The 15,740-nt window shown below is 32.0% G+C and overlaps 3 protein-coding genes across 4 annotated transcripts in view; 2 read left to right on the top strand and 1 right to left on the bottom strand.

Annotated features, from left to right (window-relative positions):
• Positions 1-15,740, top strand: part of LOC126894519 (V-type proton ATPase catalytic subunit A) — a 256,069-nt gene that overhangs the window by 49,311 nt on the left and 191,018 nt on the right. The window lies entirely within an intron of this gene.
• The window catches only part of LOC126894514 (uncharacterized), a 25,708-nt gene continuing 17,627 nt past the window's right edge, over positions 7,660-15,740 (bottom strand). The window contains exon 3 of the mRNA XM_050665574.1: positions 7,660-10,092. Within this exon, the coding sequence (XP_050521531.1) occupies positions 7,736-10,092 (2,357 nt within the window). The 3' untranslated portion in view covers positions 7,660-7,735. The remainder of the gene's footprint in view (positions 10,093-15,740) is intronic.
• The window catches only part of LOC126894524 (uncharacterized), a 63,152-nt gene continuing 60,894 nt past the window's right edge, over positions 13,483-15,740 (top strand). Inside the window, exon 1 of the mRNA XM_050665596.1 lies at positions 13,483-13,771. The gene's annotated coding sequence lies outside the window, so the exon portion shown is untranslated. The remainder of the gene's footprint in view (positions 13,772-15,740) is intronic.

Below are 15,740 nucleotides of genomic sequence, written 5' to 3'. Positions count from 1 at the left end.
AAAAAATTATCGATTTTTAAATTAGTATTTTTTTGGAGGTTTCCTCTATTTATGGGGAAAGAGGAAAATGTTTTCAATTTTTGAGAGTAATATCTTATATATACTACTTATATACATACTACTTCTTATGAAAAAAGTTGAAAAAGTTAATATTTGGTGAAAAAGTTGTCTTTTTAAATCCCCCCCTGTGGGCAGATAAAGGGTCAGATTTACAAAAAAAAATATACCAAATGATAAGTAAAGACATCAAGCATCTATATAAAAAATTATATTGATATGTTCATTTTTGAAAAAGTTACAGCACATTTTAGTAAAAAAAATTGAAAAAATTTCGAAAATTAGCGATTTTTAAATTTGTAATTTTTTTGAAGGTTTCCCCCATTTACGGGGAACGAGGGAAATTTTTTCAATTTTTAAGGATAATGTCTTCAACTAGATACGATTTGTGATCTTTTGACGTATCGTTGAAAGAAATCGTTTCGATGAGAGCTGAGAAAAAATGGTAACAGACACAAAAAAAGAAAAACACAGGACACGGCACCGCCCGTCGTTCTAGGCTGGCGCTCACCCGTGTCTTTCGCGATATCAATCGTCCAGCTATTAATATACCAATCGATTGTTTCCCCGCCCTTGACACCGAGATAAGGCCGCCGCCGAGTATGGATTAAGGATATTGGGTTCTGTTCCGTTTTCGACGTACACCTTAGCTGGTCTTTTATTTTGTCGTTCTAGTTTTGTGTTCTAGTGTGATTTCGGCGAAATTATATTGTATCCACACGCTTACTGAGTTAATAGTACGCACTGTAATGATTAAGTTCCTTAGTTATCAAAATTACACTGTATCAATACACATCTATGAACATATTCCATAGCAATGTTAATATTTAAAGGACAGCCGAGTACGACCGGTGTAGTTGACTTGCGATACATATATATAGCTAAAAGTTCGCATTTTATATATTGTGTTCTTTTGTTTTTCGTTAGTGTTATAAAATTCTAGTTATACACATCTATATAGTGTGTGGTGATCTCCGTACATAGGATACGCGTTACACATCATAGTAAAACTAATACCTTTTCAGCTTCGCATCGAAACTAAAAATTAACTTTTAAGTTATAAATGTTTTATAAGATTTTTAAAACTATGAATAATTGATCATGACATTTACGTGAGTTGTAATATTTACTGTGCTTAATAATAATAATAATAAAATCATATTTTTTACCTTCATTTTCGTTAGTCGAAGTAGATGATTTACAATCAGATATAGTAACACTTTAACTGCTTATATTAGGGTATACAACATTTACTTTAGTTATATTCAATTGTACTGGACGGGTTTCAACTATAAAGTATAATAATAATTTGCATAAAATATTGTTTAATGAACTTTTATGTTTAATAATATCTTGAATAAGTGAGTCACCATGTAACAGTTTCTGGTGTCTTATTAAAATGCTTTTTCGTGTAAATTTTATTGTATATACATTACAACTAAACCAAACATCACTACAAATTTTCATATGCAGGTTCGATTGCTAACACTTGAAAATGATTTACCACAAGTATCACAAGTATGAATGCATTTTTACCAATTTTAAGAAAATACATAAAATAGTGAATAAAGATTGAAGTTAACTGTAGATTATTTAAAATGTATATAATGTTTCAAGTACAGTTAATAACAAATGTTAACTAAACGAGTTGAGAAACACGAATGATACTTGTACAAAATGATAAATGTCTTATCGAGCAATTCTTATCTATAAATATTTGTTCCTTTCCCTGTCCTTTAGATTCTTCACTTAACGAACTAAGTATGGTATTGACACGGCCCGTAATAGCGCACTATTCATTTACCGTGAATTAGCACGTTATCCGGTCGTGATCATCAGCTGTCTACCGTCGCACTCATTAGTGTTGACGATAACACAAGTTTGTTATCCGGCGGTCGGTAGATAAGACAGGTCAGGGGGTTCAGCACTGCGAGACACGTCGGCGACTATGTAAACCAGTTCATCTGAGACTTACATCCGCCGTACGTGCCGTGAGATCTTTCATCAGCACTTTATTGTTCACCAGTGTTTATAATATTATTTTAGCTTAAAATAAAATTTAGTCGACTCCATAACGATGTTACATTTATTATTATTAATAACCTTTTAAACACCCTTATACCGTGTCAGTAAATATTTGTAGTAGTAGTATTTTGCAAAGGAATAGCGTATAGTATCATTAACTAAGGTACATGCATTAGTGTATTAACTCATTAGTAGAAGTTTCTTTATAGAATACCCAAAAGTAAAACAATTTGAATAATATCAAGACTAGTTAAGTAGGGTAAAAATGGGGATTCTAGGCCCTCTCCGTTTCACCCACCCATCACACCACCCGTGATATAGGTAAAGAGGTGCGGAGGGGGAGTAAATCCAACGTAAACTATTAGACTTCAATGGGAGGGGGAATGACGTGACAACACCCTACGTAAACTAACTATTATAAACAACGATTCAATTTATCAGTTTGTATTTTAATTTTCTTGGGTGGCTTTTATGAAACTATAATGTAACAAGTGCTGTATAACATGTAGAAACCTGAATATTTTTTTTTCAGACCACTTGATACACTTAGGTCATTTTGCTCGCGATATACGATGTACTTGTGTGATTAATAACTGCCAACACTATTACTGTTGCAGTGGATAATACAGTAAAAACCCATATAGGCGTCAATAAAGATTTTGTTCACTCTTTGACTAAGCATTATTAATGGCTCGCTAACACATTGGTTAAAAATATTCTGTTAAACGTATACAAGTACTAGTATTTCTTTAATTTTTATTATTTAAATTTAAAATCGAATAACAATGACTGATGTACATTTTACTGATGCTACACAATGTAAGTTTTTTATATTGTTGATTGAATATATCGATATTTTTGACACTTCAAAAATTGTTTTATACACATTTTTTTATAGCCACCTCTTCCGCAACTGTTCCACACTACCATTCGGTTAAAAGTAGGGCTAACAACAGTAGGGTAAAATTGAAATGGTTGCGCATACAATTGTAGGAGTGGTCAAATACGATTTTGAGATTATGCTCGCTGATTATGGAAGACGTGTAATTGGGCAGGGGTAGCGGATTCACGCTAGCGCATATCGATGGACTCATGCCAGCGTATACAAGTATACGCCCCTCACCGGCTCATCATATATTCCGGTCCCACCCGAAACTTACCATAAAAGAGCAATCATCAACCCACAAAACATCGATCAGTCCTGTTTCAAGTGGTTCATTTTGGCGAGACACGTTAAGTGTGATCACAAATACCGCGTTGATCGAAAATATTTTAATTTGGGACACAGGAATGATTTCAAGTGGCGTTTGACGTTCCCCACATCTGTGTCCCAAATTAAAATATTTGAACGTTCACGTGTACGACTTGGTACGGGACGACGTTAAGATGGGGAGGTTGGTTTATCCGCAAAGAGTCGTCGAACAAGAACAACAAAATCATTTTGACCTGTGTATATCGATGACTCTGGCAAGTATCATTACGCGTACATTTCAGATTTTTTGAAGCTCGTGCGCAGCTAAAAAACTAAACACGAATGCCACATATACACTTACAAACGTTACTTCACCAGATTCAATGATATATCTAAAAAACATATTCTTCAAGGTCAATAAGCATTGGAGCAAAACAAGTTTATATGTGGCAAAAATAAACCAATTTTACCCGTTATGTCAGCAGAGGGTAGTAAGGTCGCTTTTGACGCTTAGGAAAAGACGCAACGGCTACCGTTTTACATCAACACCGATTTAAAAGCCTTGCTGGAACAAACTGACTATCGTATAGGTGCCTATATTAGGACATTGCACACACACCATCCCATGAGATACGGGTTCATGGTGAAAACATCGGATTTTGTGCCCTCCGAGCTCCTTGAACTCTACAGTATACCACAATCACCGATGATATACCGTGGGTCTGAGGATCGCGAAGAGGTCGCCAAGGCATTCGTAATGGCTGTAACGGAAGTGACGCGCAACATTTCGAAATTGTTGCGTAAAATGAACGTTCCCATTATCAGTTCGTGGCAAACCTCGTAATCGTTGGAAACGTTATAGTAAATATTTATATATGGCCTCCGCTTGGGGTATCCTTCACAGGATAACGGGTGTGACAATCCCGCGGACCTCAGTCAGGTGGTGCAGCCCGAAGGATGTTTAGGATCGTCTCAGGTAAGTAGGTGTACACTAAGATCGTGACACTGAAGCACCATCACCACCATCCCATTGGGCCCTCCATTAATGGGGGTTGACGTTGGGCCAACCACTGAACTTGTAAAACCAAAACAGGTTCCGAAACAAAACAAACCTCAGTCTCGGATAAACAGTAATAAATTGGAAAAGTTGAGTTTAGGAACATGGAACGTGCGCACGTTATATGCAACGGGCGCTTTGACGACAGTCGTTTCAGCAATAGAAACGTACAGATTAGATATAGTGACCATTCAAGAACTGAGATGGACAGGATCAGGAAGCATAAGGTCAAATAACCATACAGCGTTTTACAGTTGTGGCGTAAATCACGAAGCTGGAGTAGGCTTCATAATCAAGAATGATATACTCACATATATTAAAAATTTTATATATTTATAATGACAGACTGTGCTACATACAAGTCGAGTGTAAATGGTTAAACATGACATTAGTGAACGGCTATGTGCCAACAGAGGAAAAAGGAAATCAAATTAAGAAAAATTCTATAGCGAGCTAGAGACCATATATGAATGCATACCGAAAAGAATACCGAAAATAATAATTGGAGACTTTAACGCAAAAATCGGTAAAAAAAGAGTTTTTGAACCTATAATCGACCAAGAAAGCCTGCATCAAGTATCCAATGACAACGGAATAAGACTCATTACATTTGCAGGATCTAAGAATATGCGGATCAGTAGTACCTTTTTCGCACATAAGAGAATACACAAACAGACATGGATGTCACCAAACGGAACCACAAAAAACCAGATTGACCACGTAGCGACAGATAACATAATAAAACATTGGATCCAGTATGTAAGAAGTCACAGAGGGGTAGGTGCCCACTCAGACCACTTCCTAGTAAAAAAGATACTCCGATTACAACCACCAAGACAATGGACGCGGAAGCCTAGAGATAAAACAAAATTGAACGTAAAAAACATGAAAAAGGAGAGTATAGTAAGTAAATACAAACAAATAATGATGGCTAAGCTAAACACCGTAGAACAGTCACAATACATTCAAAAGAAATGGGGAAATCTAAGAACCATTATTAAAACAACAGCGGAAGAAACAATTGGAGTAGAGCCCAGGAGAAGACAGAATAAATTGAGGTTCAATGATAACTGCAAGAAGACGATAGAAGACAGAAACAAAGCAAGACTCGAAGTATTAAGATCTAATACAGAAGAAAAAAGGCAAATACTAGCACAAAAACAGAGAGCATACAAACAGGTAATAAGAAGGGAAAAAATAATCTGGGAAGAACAAAAAATAAAACCATTGAAGAGGAATACCTGAATTCCCGCACCTTTTTGGAATAACAAATGAGCTAACGAAAAAACGTAAACCAAGAACCATGATAATGAAAGATAGCAATAACGTACTGATCACAGAAGAAAAAAAGATTGCGGAAGAATTCAGAGAGACGTTTAAACAGTTATTGGGAAAACCAGTGGATACAATCGAAGAGAGTACAACATACCAAACTGCAGAACCTGAGGATAAAATACCAAGTAAAGAAGAAATAGAAGTGGCCATTAAAATGCTTAAGAATAATAAGGCCCCAGGAGAAGACTCGATCATGGCTGACCTCCTGAAAAACGGTGGACAAGAACTAACGCAGGAAATATGGGACCTATTAAAAGAAGTATGGAAAACTGAAAGGATTCCACCGGAATGGAACCTATCGCTAATATGTCCTATATATAAAAAAGGGGACCCCATGGATGTAAAGAATTATAGGGGAATATCCTTACTTAACACCATATACAAGATTCTATCGAACACTCTACTAAACCGATTAAGACCATACGCCAATAACATCATAGGAGAATATCAGAGTGGATTCATGTCAGGCAGATTAACAATAGACTATATTTTCACGCTTAAACAAGTAATAGAAAAATACTATGAGTTTAACAGACCTTTACATTTAATCTTTATAGATTTTAAACAAGACTCCGTACAAAGAGCAGAAATATGGAAATGCTTAAAGCTGTTAAGAGTCTCATCAAAACTAATATCGATGATAAGAGTGAGTACGGAAGGTTCAAGATGCGCAGTCAAGTTTGGTCACAAAAAATCAGAAGAATTCCAAACAACAACAGAATTAAAACAAGGTGATGCACTATCACCAATATTATTTAACATAGTACTAGAAATGGCAGTAAGGGAAGTACAAGTAGAAAATCAAGGAATTAATTGTGGCCGAAACCTTCCATTACTAGCATATGCTGACGACGTGGTAATATTAGGCGAAAGTGAGCAGAATATTCAAAAAGCAACGAAATTACTGATACGAAGTGCTAAAAAACGGGGACTCAACATTAACGAGACTAAAATAAAATACATGCGAATAGGTAGGAACAAAGGTCAGATGCGAAATGCAGCTAGATTACAGTTCGAAGGATATATGTTTGAGGAGGTAGATAATTTTAAATATTTAGGCACTAACTTAAGTAGCACAAACGACAATTACGAAGAAATAAATAAACGTATGACATCAGGAAACAAATGTTTTTACGCCCTTTCGGGGTTGCTGGAGTCGAAGCTACTGTCGAAAAAATCAAAAGAACGACTTTACATGGTACTAACTAGACCAGTGATAATGTATGCATGTGAGACATGGCCAAGGACCCAAGGAGATGAGAATAGACTAGCTATAATGGAGAGTAAATTCCTTAGGAGGATTTATGGACCAAAGAGAAACGAAGACTAAACATATGAAATTAAGACTAACAGAGAACTGCAGGAATTATTCGGAAAACCAGACATAATAGCGGAAATACGCCACAAGAGACTGAGTTAGCTTGGACATGTACTAAGGGCTAAGTCAATAGCAAATGCGGTATTAAGATAGATTCCTCAAGGAAGGAGGCCAATTGGAAGACCGAAACAGAGATGGATGGACAAAAATAAAAAAGAACTAAATTAACTTGGGATAGACAATATTACTGAAGCGACTATGAACAGAGACAGATGGAAGGAGATTTGTTTTGCAGCAATGGGCCTTAATGGCCTTTAAAGCTGGAAGAAGAAGAAGAAGAATATACGGCCTCAATATTTATATTATATCAAATTTTTATTCTAACTATTATTGATCAGTACTACCTTATGATGATCCAAGATTTTTACACTGACTGTTGACTTTAAACAACCTCATTATGGATGAGAGAGATTGTAAGTACAAACTAAATGTATTTTTTAAGTTCCCCTATGGTCACCCACCTAGTAAACAATGCAGTCAATCATCAGTGCTAAGATGACGACTGATTAATCCACAGAATTTTGATTATATTTTAGAAATAGTATTTCTGAAAAAGTAATATGGCAGAAAGTCTGATAATAAAATCAATACAAACTCAGATACATGAAAGCTCAAGGTAATTTATTTTAAAATAATATAATTATAGGCAACGTAGTTGAATATAATACAATTAATGTTATTTCACAGGAAATTAACTAGAGCACCCATTTCTCAAAGCATAGTCGATTATATAAGGATAATTAGCATGAATAGCTTCATAAAGGGTTCCTTTACTCCAAGGACAATTATTTTCATGGGCATATTTTAAGCACTGATATCGACCTTTTTCAGCAGCCAGTCTTGTTGTGCTATCGTCCCACTCACACCCATTTTCATGAACATATTTTAGGCAATCTAAATGGCCATTTGCAGCAGCTCCACTTGTTGTTTCTTTATCCCATTTACATTTATTTTCATGAGCATATTTTAAACATTTTAATTTACCATTAGAAGCAGCTTCTCTTGTTGTGCCTTCGTCCCACTCACACCCATTTTCATGAGCATACATTAAGCAATCTAAATGTCCATTTGCTGCAGCCGCTTTCGTGGTACCTTCAACCCAATCACATCCATATTCACGGGCATATTTAAGACAATTTAATTTACCATTCTCAGCTGCAGCAACTATTGTATGTTTATCCCAATTACATCCCTTCATGTTAGCATATATCAAACACTCTAAACAGCCACTTGCTGCAGCAGCTCTAGTTGTACTATCATCCCAAACACTTCCATTTTCATAGGCATATATTAAACAGTCAAAACAGCCACTCGATGCAGCAGCACTAGTTGTGGTTTCATCCCAAACACATTTATTTTTGTGGGCGTACTCTAGACATTCAAAACAGCCACTTTCTGCAGCTGCTTTGGTTGTACTCTTATCCCAAACACATCCTTTTTCGTGGGCGTACTTTAAACAGTCTAGACTGCGACTTGCTGCAGCAGCACTAGTTGTGCCTTCATCCCATTTGCAACCATTTTCATGGACATATTTTAAACATTCTAGTTTACCACTTTGTGCAGCCGCTTTTGCCGTCAATTCATTCCACGGACATTTATTTACATGAGCATATTTTAAACATTCCAAATGACTTCTCAAGGCAGCTGCTATTGTTGTTCTTTCATTCCACGGACATCCATTTTTATGAGCATATTTTAAACATTCTAATTGACCACTAGAAGCAGCTGCTTCTGTTGTTCTTTCATCCCATGGACATTTTACTTCGTGAGCATATTTTAAACATTCCAAATGACCATTTGAAGCAGCTGCTATTGTTGTGCTTTCATCCCAATCGCACCCATTTTCATGGGCATAAATTAAGCAATCAAAATGTCCATTAGAAGCAGCTGCTTCTGTTGTTTTTTTATTCCACGGACATTTATTTTCATGAGCATATTTTAAATATTCTAATTTACCATTAGAAGCAGCTTCTTCTGTTATTCTTTCATCCCACGGCCATCCATTTTCATGGGCATATTTTAAAACGTTTATACTACCTTTATAGTCAGCCACAGTAATGAATACTTTTTTCCATTCCACTACATATTTATCAACATATTTTAAAATATCTACATAATCATAATCAATAGCATTACTTGCAATATTCTCTGGATTCCATTCACAGCCATTTTCATGAGCATATTTTAAACATTCTAATTTACCATTAGAAGCAGCTTCTATTGTTGTGTATTCACTCCATGGACATCCATTTTTATGAGCATACTCTAAGCAATCTAATTTACCATTAGAAGCAGCTACTTCTGTCGTCTTTTCACTCCATGGACATCCATTTTTATGAGCATATTCTAAACATTCTAATTTACCATTGGAAGCAGCTGCTTCTGTTGTATCATTATTCCACGGACATCCATTTTTATGTGCGTATTTCAAAATGTTTATACTACCTTCAAAAGCAGCAAAAGCAGTTAGAATGTCATTCAATTCACTTAAATTTTCGCAAGAATATTTTAATATTTGTAATTTATCATTTTTAATAGCAATTGATATAATTTTGTTTCTATTCCATTTACAGTCATTTTCATGAGCATATATTAAGCATTCTAAGTGGCCATATTTTGCAGCCTCTTCCGTCGTGCTTTCATTCCATGGACATCCATTTTTATGAGCATATTCTAAACATTCTATGTTACCATTAGAAGCAGCTGCTTCTGTCGTCTTCTCATTCCATGGACATTCATTTTTATGAGCATATATTAAGCATTCTAAGTGACCATACTTTGCAGCTGATTCCGTCGTGCTTTCATTCCATGGACATCCATTTTTATGAGCATATTCTAAACATTCTAATTTACCATTAGAAGCAGCTGCTTCTGTCGTCCTTTCATCCCATGGAAATTTTTTTTCATAAGCATATTTTAAACATTCTAAATTACCATTAGAAGCAGCTTTAATAATCGTATCTTCATCCCATTCTAATTTATTTTCATAAGCATATACTAAAAAATCCAAGTCTTCATTGGCAGCTGCATCTTCCTTAGATTTAATCGCTATATAAAGAAAATTGTTAATTAATTTTTGATTTATTAAAATTATAATATTTTTATCAATAAAACTTTTAGTAAAATATTTTATATAATTAACATATAGGCAGTTCAATTACAATTTAATTAATTTTAATGTTATTAATATAATGATTCAAGGTCAACTTGAATTATTATTACTTTATTCTTAAACATAGTTTAGCCTCCATTTTTTTGATTAATTATAAATGTTTTACTTATACAGGTGATTTTTTTATCATAACCCACTCAATTACTTACAGAATAATAATAAATTTAACACTTTTTTTTATAATCTTTAGTTTTACATCATTCTTGAATTATTAACTATATAATACTTTTTAAGTTCATCCTTTATGCCTGGTAAGGGTGTCAACTTTGTTTTTTTAAATGGGAACACATATTTTGAATTTAATAAAATGTATGAGTTTTTAATTTAATAGTAAATGGCATTTGAATTTTTAATATAACTTTATTTGTTTATTAGACATAAACATTTAAAGTTTCAAATTTTTGAGTTAATAAACATATATAATACACAAGAGATTACAAATACAGGTAGCTAATTTGTTTTTCATGGCATCGATATTAGCAGATACACAGTATTGTTATTATTAATGATAGTAAGATACATTGTTGTGAGTTTATAAATACACTAACTGACAATACAAAAATTACATTATTCAAATAATATTCGAAAAATAATTTCAAATTAATTTATTAATAAATTATACCCAAAAGTGCAGGAGTAGAGATTAATATAACATAACCAAGACATTAAGCAAAGTAAGAAGTAAAAACAATAATAATAATTATTGGGTATACAATTGGTATTAAATATATAAAAATAAAAGAAATATTAGTATAGATTCTTTAACCATTAAAATATTTCAATCGATCTCTTTATATTGGGTATAAAACTAAAAATAATGTCAACTTTATGATAGATTTCATTGCATTCCATTAGCATACGGTTGATCGGAGCAAAAGAATTGTAGTTCTGTTGAATAGGGGAAATATAAAATAACGTCTGAGACTGTAAATGGGCTGAAAGAACATTAAAAGGTATAGTATCATGTATTTCTGGACAGTCAATTTTATTATTCAATAAACCATGTATCCAGTAAACGTCAAAAATTTTACGTTTCTTAGTTAGACTGGTAATTCCATAATCTGAAATAACTACACTCAACTTAACATCGATACCACCGTGTTCTCTCACTTTCATTACTAACATACGTAGAAAACATTTTTAAATTTTTTCAAGTTTATTACTTAATTTAGCTTGATATGGTGACCGAATAATTGAACAATATTTAACTATAGAACGCACTAGAGCGCAATACAAAACTTTTAAACAAATAGGATTTGAAAACTACCAACAATTTCGTTTAAGAAAGCCTAACATCCGCAGAGCTGTATTATATATATAAATGTAATGTGTTTGGCAAAAGATAAATTTGAGGAAAGAATTACACTTAGATTTTTAATATGTAAAACATTTATTAGATTAATGCTATTATATTATATAAATATAGTTCAAATGAACATTTACAACAAAAAGTTATCTGAAAACATTTATACACATTCAAGCATAAGCCATTGGCAACGTACCAGTTATAAAATCTGCATAGGTCCTCTTGGAGATTATGACTGTTAGCAACTGAGCGGATACTAGAATACATTTTTACATCATCGGCAAAAAACAAACAGTTAGCATGATAGAAAACGTCAGCAATTTATGAAAATTAAGAAGAGTAATGGAGATCAATGCCCTGCCTGGGGAACCCCAGAAGTAACATGGATTTTCAATTCAAATAATACATTATTAAAATAATTAAAAAATACTATTATATAATATGAATTAATTAGATAATATAAATCAGGGACTTGAACTAAACCAGTTCTCGTTCAAAAACATTTTTCATGATCAGATTCCAAACCGAACATTTTTATACCTAAGCGGAATAAAAAGTGCCACCAATTAATGGCTAGTGATAAAACAACAAAACTCGCATGTCAGTTTCACTTCATATTTAACAATGTAATAAATATTAAAATATTAGTTCAATACTTCTATCTACCAGTCTTTTTTTTTTTAATTCTATTGTTTAAACTAGTTAAAAATTTATGTTGTCATTTAAATATCTAAAGATAGTATTTTTATAAGGGTTTAGGTATATATACAGTGTTTGGATGGAAATAGTTTCAGGAATAAATTTATAATTAAAAATCGTCTCATAAAGGAGTTCTTATTTATATAAAAAGAAGAAAGTACGGAACGAATTCAATTTTCGAAGGGAAAATGAGCTTTTTTCGTTAAGATGAACACCGATATTGAACAAATATCGAATTTTTATATAAAAATCACCGTCTATCATTATTTTGTTTTTATACTTAAAACTGCTATAACTTTTTGAAAAGTAAACAAAACAAAATATAATTTTTTTATGCAATTACTTTAGATATTTCCTAATCATTTAGTATTAATTTATCAAAATCTGACCATTTACCAGCCCACAGGACTGTATTAATAATATTTTTAATTGCTGTTTAGCAATTTCTGCACAAAAATGTAACTATGTACACTTGAGTTTTGAAAATTAAAGCACTATTTTTACTTAAGTTGGTATTTTTTTTAAATTAACATAACTTTATTGTATTAATATCAAAATAAATAATTTCAATAAAAATCATAGTAATCATTTCTATGAAACTCTTGATGTTTAAATAGATGCTACAATTGAAATATTCTGAGCGTAAGTTATAACCTATAGTATTCTATAATATACTAATATTCAGAAATATTCTGGGACTACTTTCACCTATGATGTGTTGTTAAATTTTATTTTACCTTGATTTTGTAGATTATTTTTTTTACATGTAAAATATTGTTTTTGAATAATTTAATTATTATCTCAAAAGTTAGATGTGATAGAAAAAATCTAATTACAGATTTTAAATTAGCGTAATAATTGGTTTAGAAAAAGTATATAATTGTCACTGATGAAAATTCCTTGTAGATCAGTTTAGACCAAATTATTTAAAAATTATTTTCTGAACATTTTTTCTTCAAGCGCATTCATTTTTTATAGACATTTTCATAAAACTAACGAAATATATGACTACTATATAATTTCTCCATAAAATTTACAAAATGAAATTATTGTATATCAGTTTCATACTATAATTAAAACTATAAATTACAAAGTATTTATTCATATATCAAACTTATAAATCAAATTACTACTAATCAGGATATATATAAGGTAATAAGAGTTGTAGTTGCTTTTGAAATAATATATACAGATTATTTTATGTGTAAACACTTGTTTTTTACTAATTAGTAATAATCTCAAGTTGCGATTTATTTGTTGAACGAGTAACACGTATGTTTTGCTTTACAGAGTCGAATTTGTGCGTATTGTTTAATAAATACTCAATAACGAAAAATGTTTTCGCTTACTACAGTAAGTGTACCGATAGTTATTTAAGTCAAATTTCGCGACGGCTCATGTATGATAATATAATTACACAGCCAAATCAAATTGTAATTAATCAAAGTATTTTGAATCAACTAGAAAGTGAAAATTAATCATAAAGAAAAATGGTAGTAGAGCTCCAAATGAGCATTGAGCAGTTTAAAACTCAACAAGTTAATCAGCATGTAAATACCATATATGATAATAATAAAATAAAAAAATTTATTACTAATAAATTATTAGTGATAAATCGGGCTGTAGTTCATCAAAAAGACAAGTAAAAGAAATAGAAAAAAATTTATAAACCACCTCCAATAACTGCCAGTGGTATTAAAAAAATCAACGATTTAATTTCTAATCTAGCTCGCGAAGAAGCCATAGGTTATGAGCAACAGTTAAAAACTATTGCTAACGGCGATATTAAAATTATGACTGGTGATGAACACCAGTTCAGACGTACTCTATAAGTACTTGAAAAAAATAAAATTGAGTATCAGAGATATCAATTAAAAACAGAAAAAAAGTTTCGTATTGTATTTAGAGGATTACACCCTCACACTAAAGTATGTGAAATTAAAAGAGCCCTAACAGATAATGGTCATTATGTAAGTAATGTCACTAACATCCAAATTAGGAAAAAAATAAATCCTAGTCACAAAAATAGTGAAAAAACCGTAATATAATTACCGTTATATATACGACTTAAATAGTTTATGTTATCTTAAAATAAAAGTAGAACCTCCAAAGAAAAAAAAATTGTGCCCAGTGTAAAAACTGCCAAGTTTATAGACATACTCAAAATTAGGTAATGAGAACATTGACATAGTTCTTATTTCAGAAATACATTTCATCCCATGGACTTCTTTGAAAATAAAAAATTACAATATCAAATCTACCTTACATCCAAGCAGTAGAGCACGTAGTGGTACAGCAGTTATTATAAAACAATGCATAAAGTATTTTGAGCTTGAAAAATATTTAAAAGTGTACATACAATCAAAAAATGGCAGAGTCATTAATGAGAGTAATGATTTCTCAGTTTCGGCAATTTATTGTATTGCGTACTGATATGGACAAAGCAGAAGTATATGCACTTCATTTAGAATATGTTTTTCAACCGAACGACATAAACTAAAAACTTTACCGAGTAGAATATCAATCATCAAATGAAATTAATTACAAAATACGGCACTTAACACCAGAAATTGCATATGAAATTGATACAAATATCAACCCTAAAAAGGCACTGGGTTATGATGAAATCAGCCCTCGTGTTCTGAAAGAATTACCAAAAGCTATCATTCATCTAACTCATATTTACAACGCCATAATACGCACATATTATACCCAGAACAAAGAAAAAAAAACCCAGCACAGGGGGGTCGCGGCACAGTGGTGACGTGGCATAGTTGGATCAAGTATAATGATATCTGACAGTGATTAAAATCACTATAAAAAAAAAACGCTTCGATGCAAATCTTTAGATAGTGTTTAATTTTAAAAAATTGGTGGATTATTCCAAAAGCTTCATAAACTGCTAGTTCCTTATTAATATCCTGATTAAGACAAAGTATGTCGAATAAAAAAGAGATTATTAGAAAATAGTATTTCCCATAAAAAAATTATATTGATCAATACACTTTTCAATAAGTTATAGCATTATAATGTTAAAAATGTAAAAAATAAAATTGAGAATTTTCACACAATAATAGCATTTGGTAGCCATTTTCACCTTGAACATAAAATAAAGTCCGAAATTTTTTTTTTCCATGATAAAGTATATTACATTAGCTTTAATTTAAGATATATATAAAAGTGTCAGACCTTCCGGAACATTTTCAAAAGTTAAGTTGAAAAAATTAATTTTTTGTGAAAAAGTTGTCATTTTAAATCCCTCCTTGTGGGCAGATAAAGGGTCAAATTTACAAAAAAAATATATCAAATGATAGATAAAGACATCAAGCATCTATAAAAAAAAAATAATATTGATATGTTCATTTTTAAAAAAGTTATGGCAGTTTTTAGTAAAAAAAATTTCGAAAATTTCGAAAATTAGCGATTTTTAAATTCGTAATTTTTTTGGAGGTTTCCCCCATTTACGGGGAACGAGGGAATTTTTTTCAATTTTTGAGGGTAATGTCTTCGACTAGATAC

This window comes from Daktulosphaira vitifoliae, unplaced genomic scaffold (genome assembly GCF_025091365.1).
Source record: "Daktulosphaira vitifoliae isolate Bord-2020 unplaced genomic scaffold, ASM2509136v1 Scaffold_1, whole genome shotgun sequence".
Lineage (NCBI taxonomy): Eukaryota > Metazoa > Arthropoda > Insecta > Hemiptera > Phylloxeridae > Daktulosphaira > Daktulosphaira vitifoliae.
Note: the sequence above shows the minus strand (reverse complement) of the source record. Positions and strands in the feature narration are given on the sequence as shown.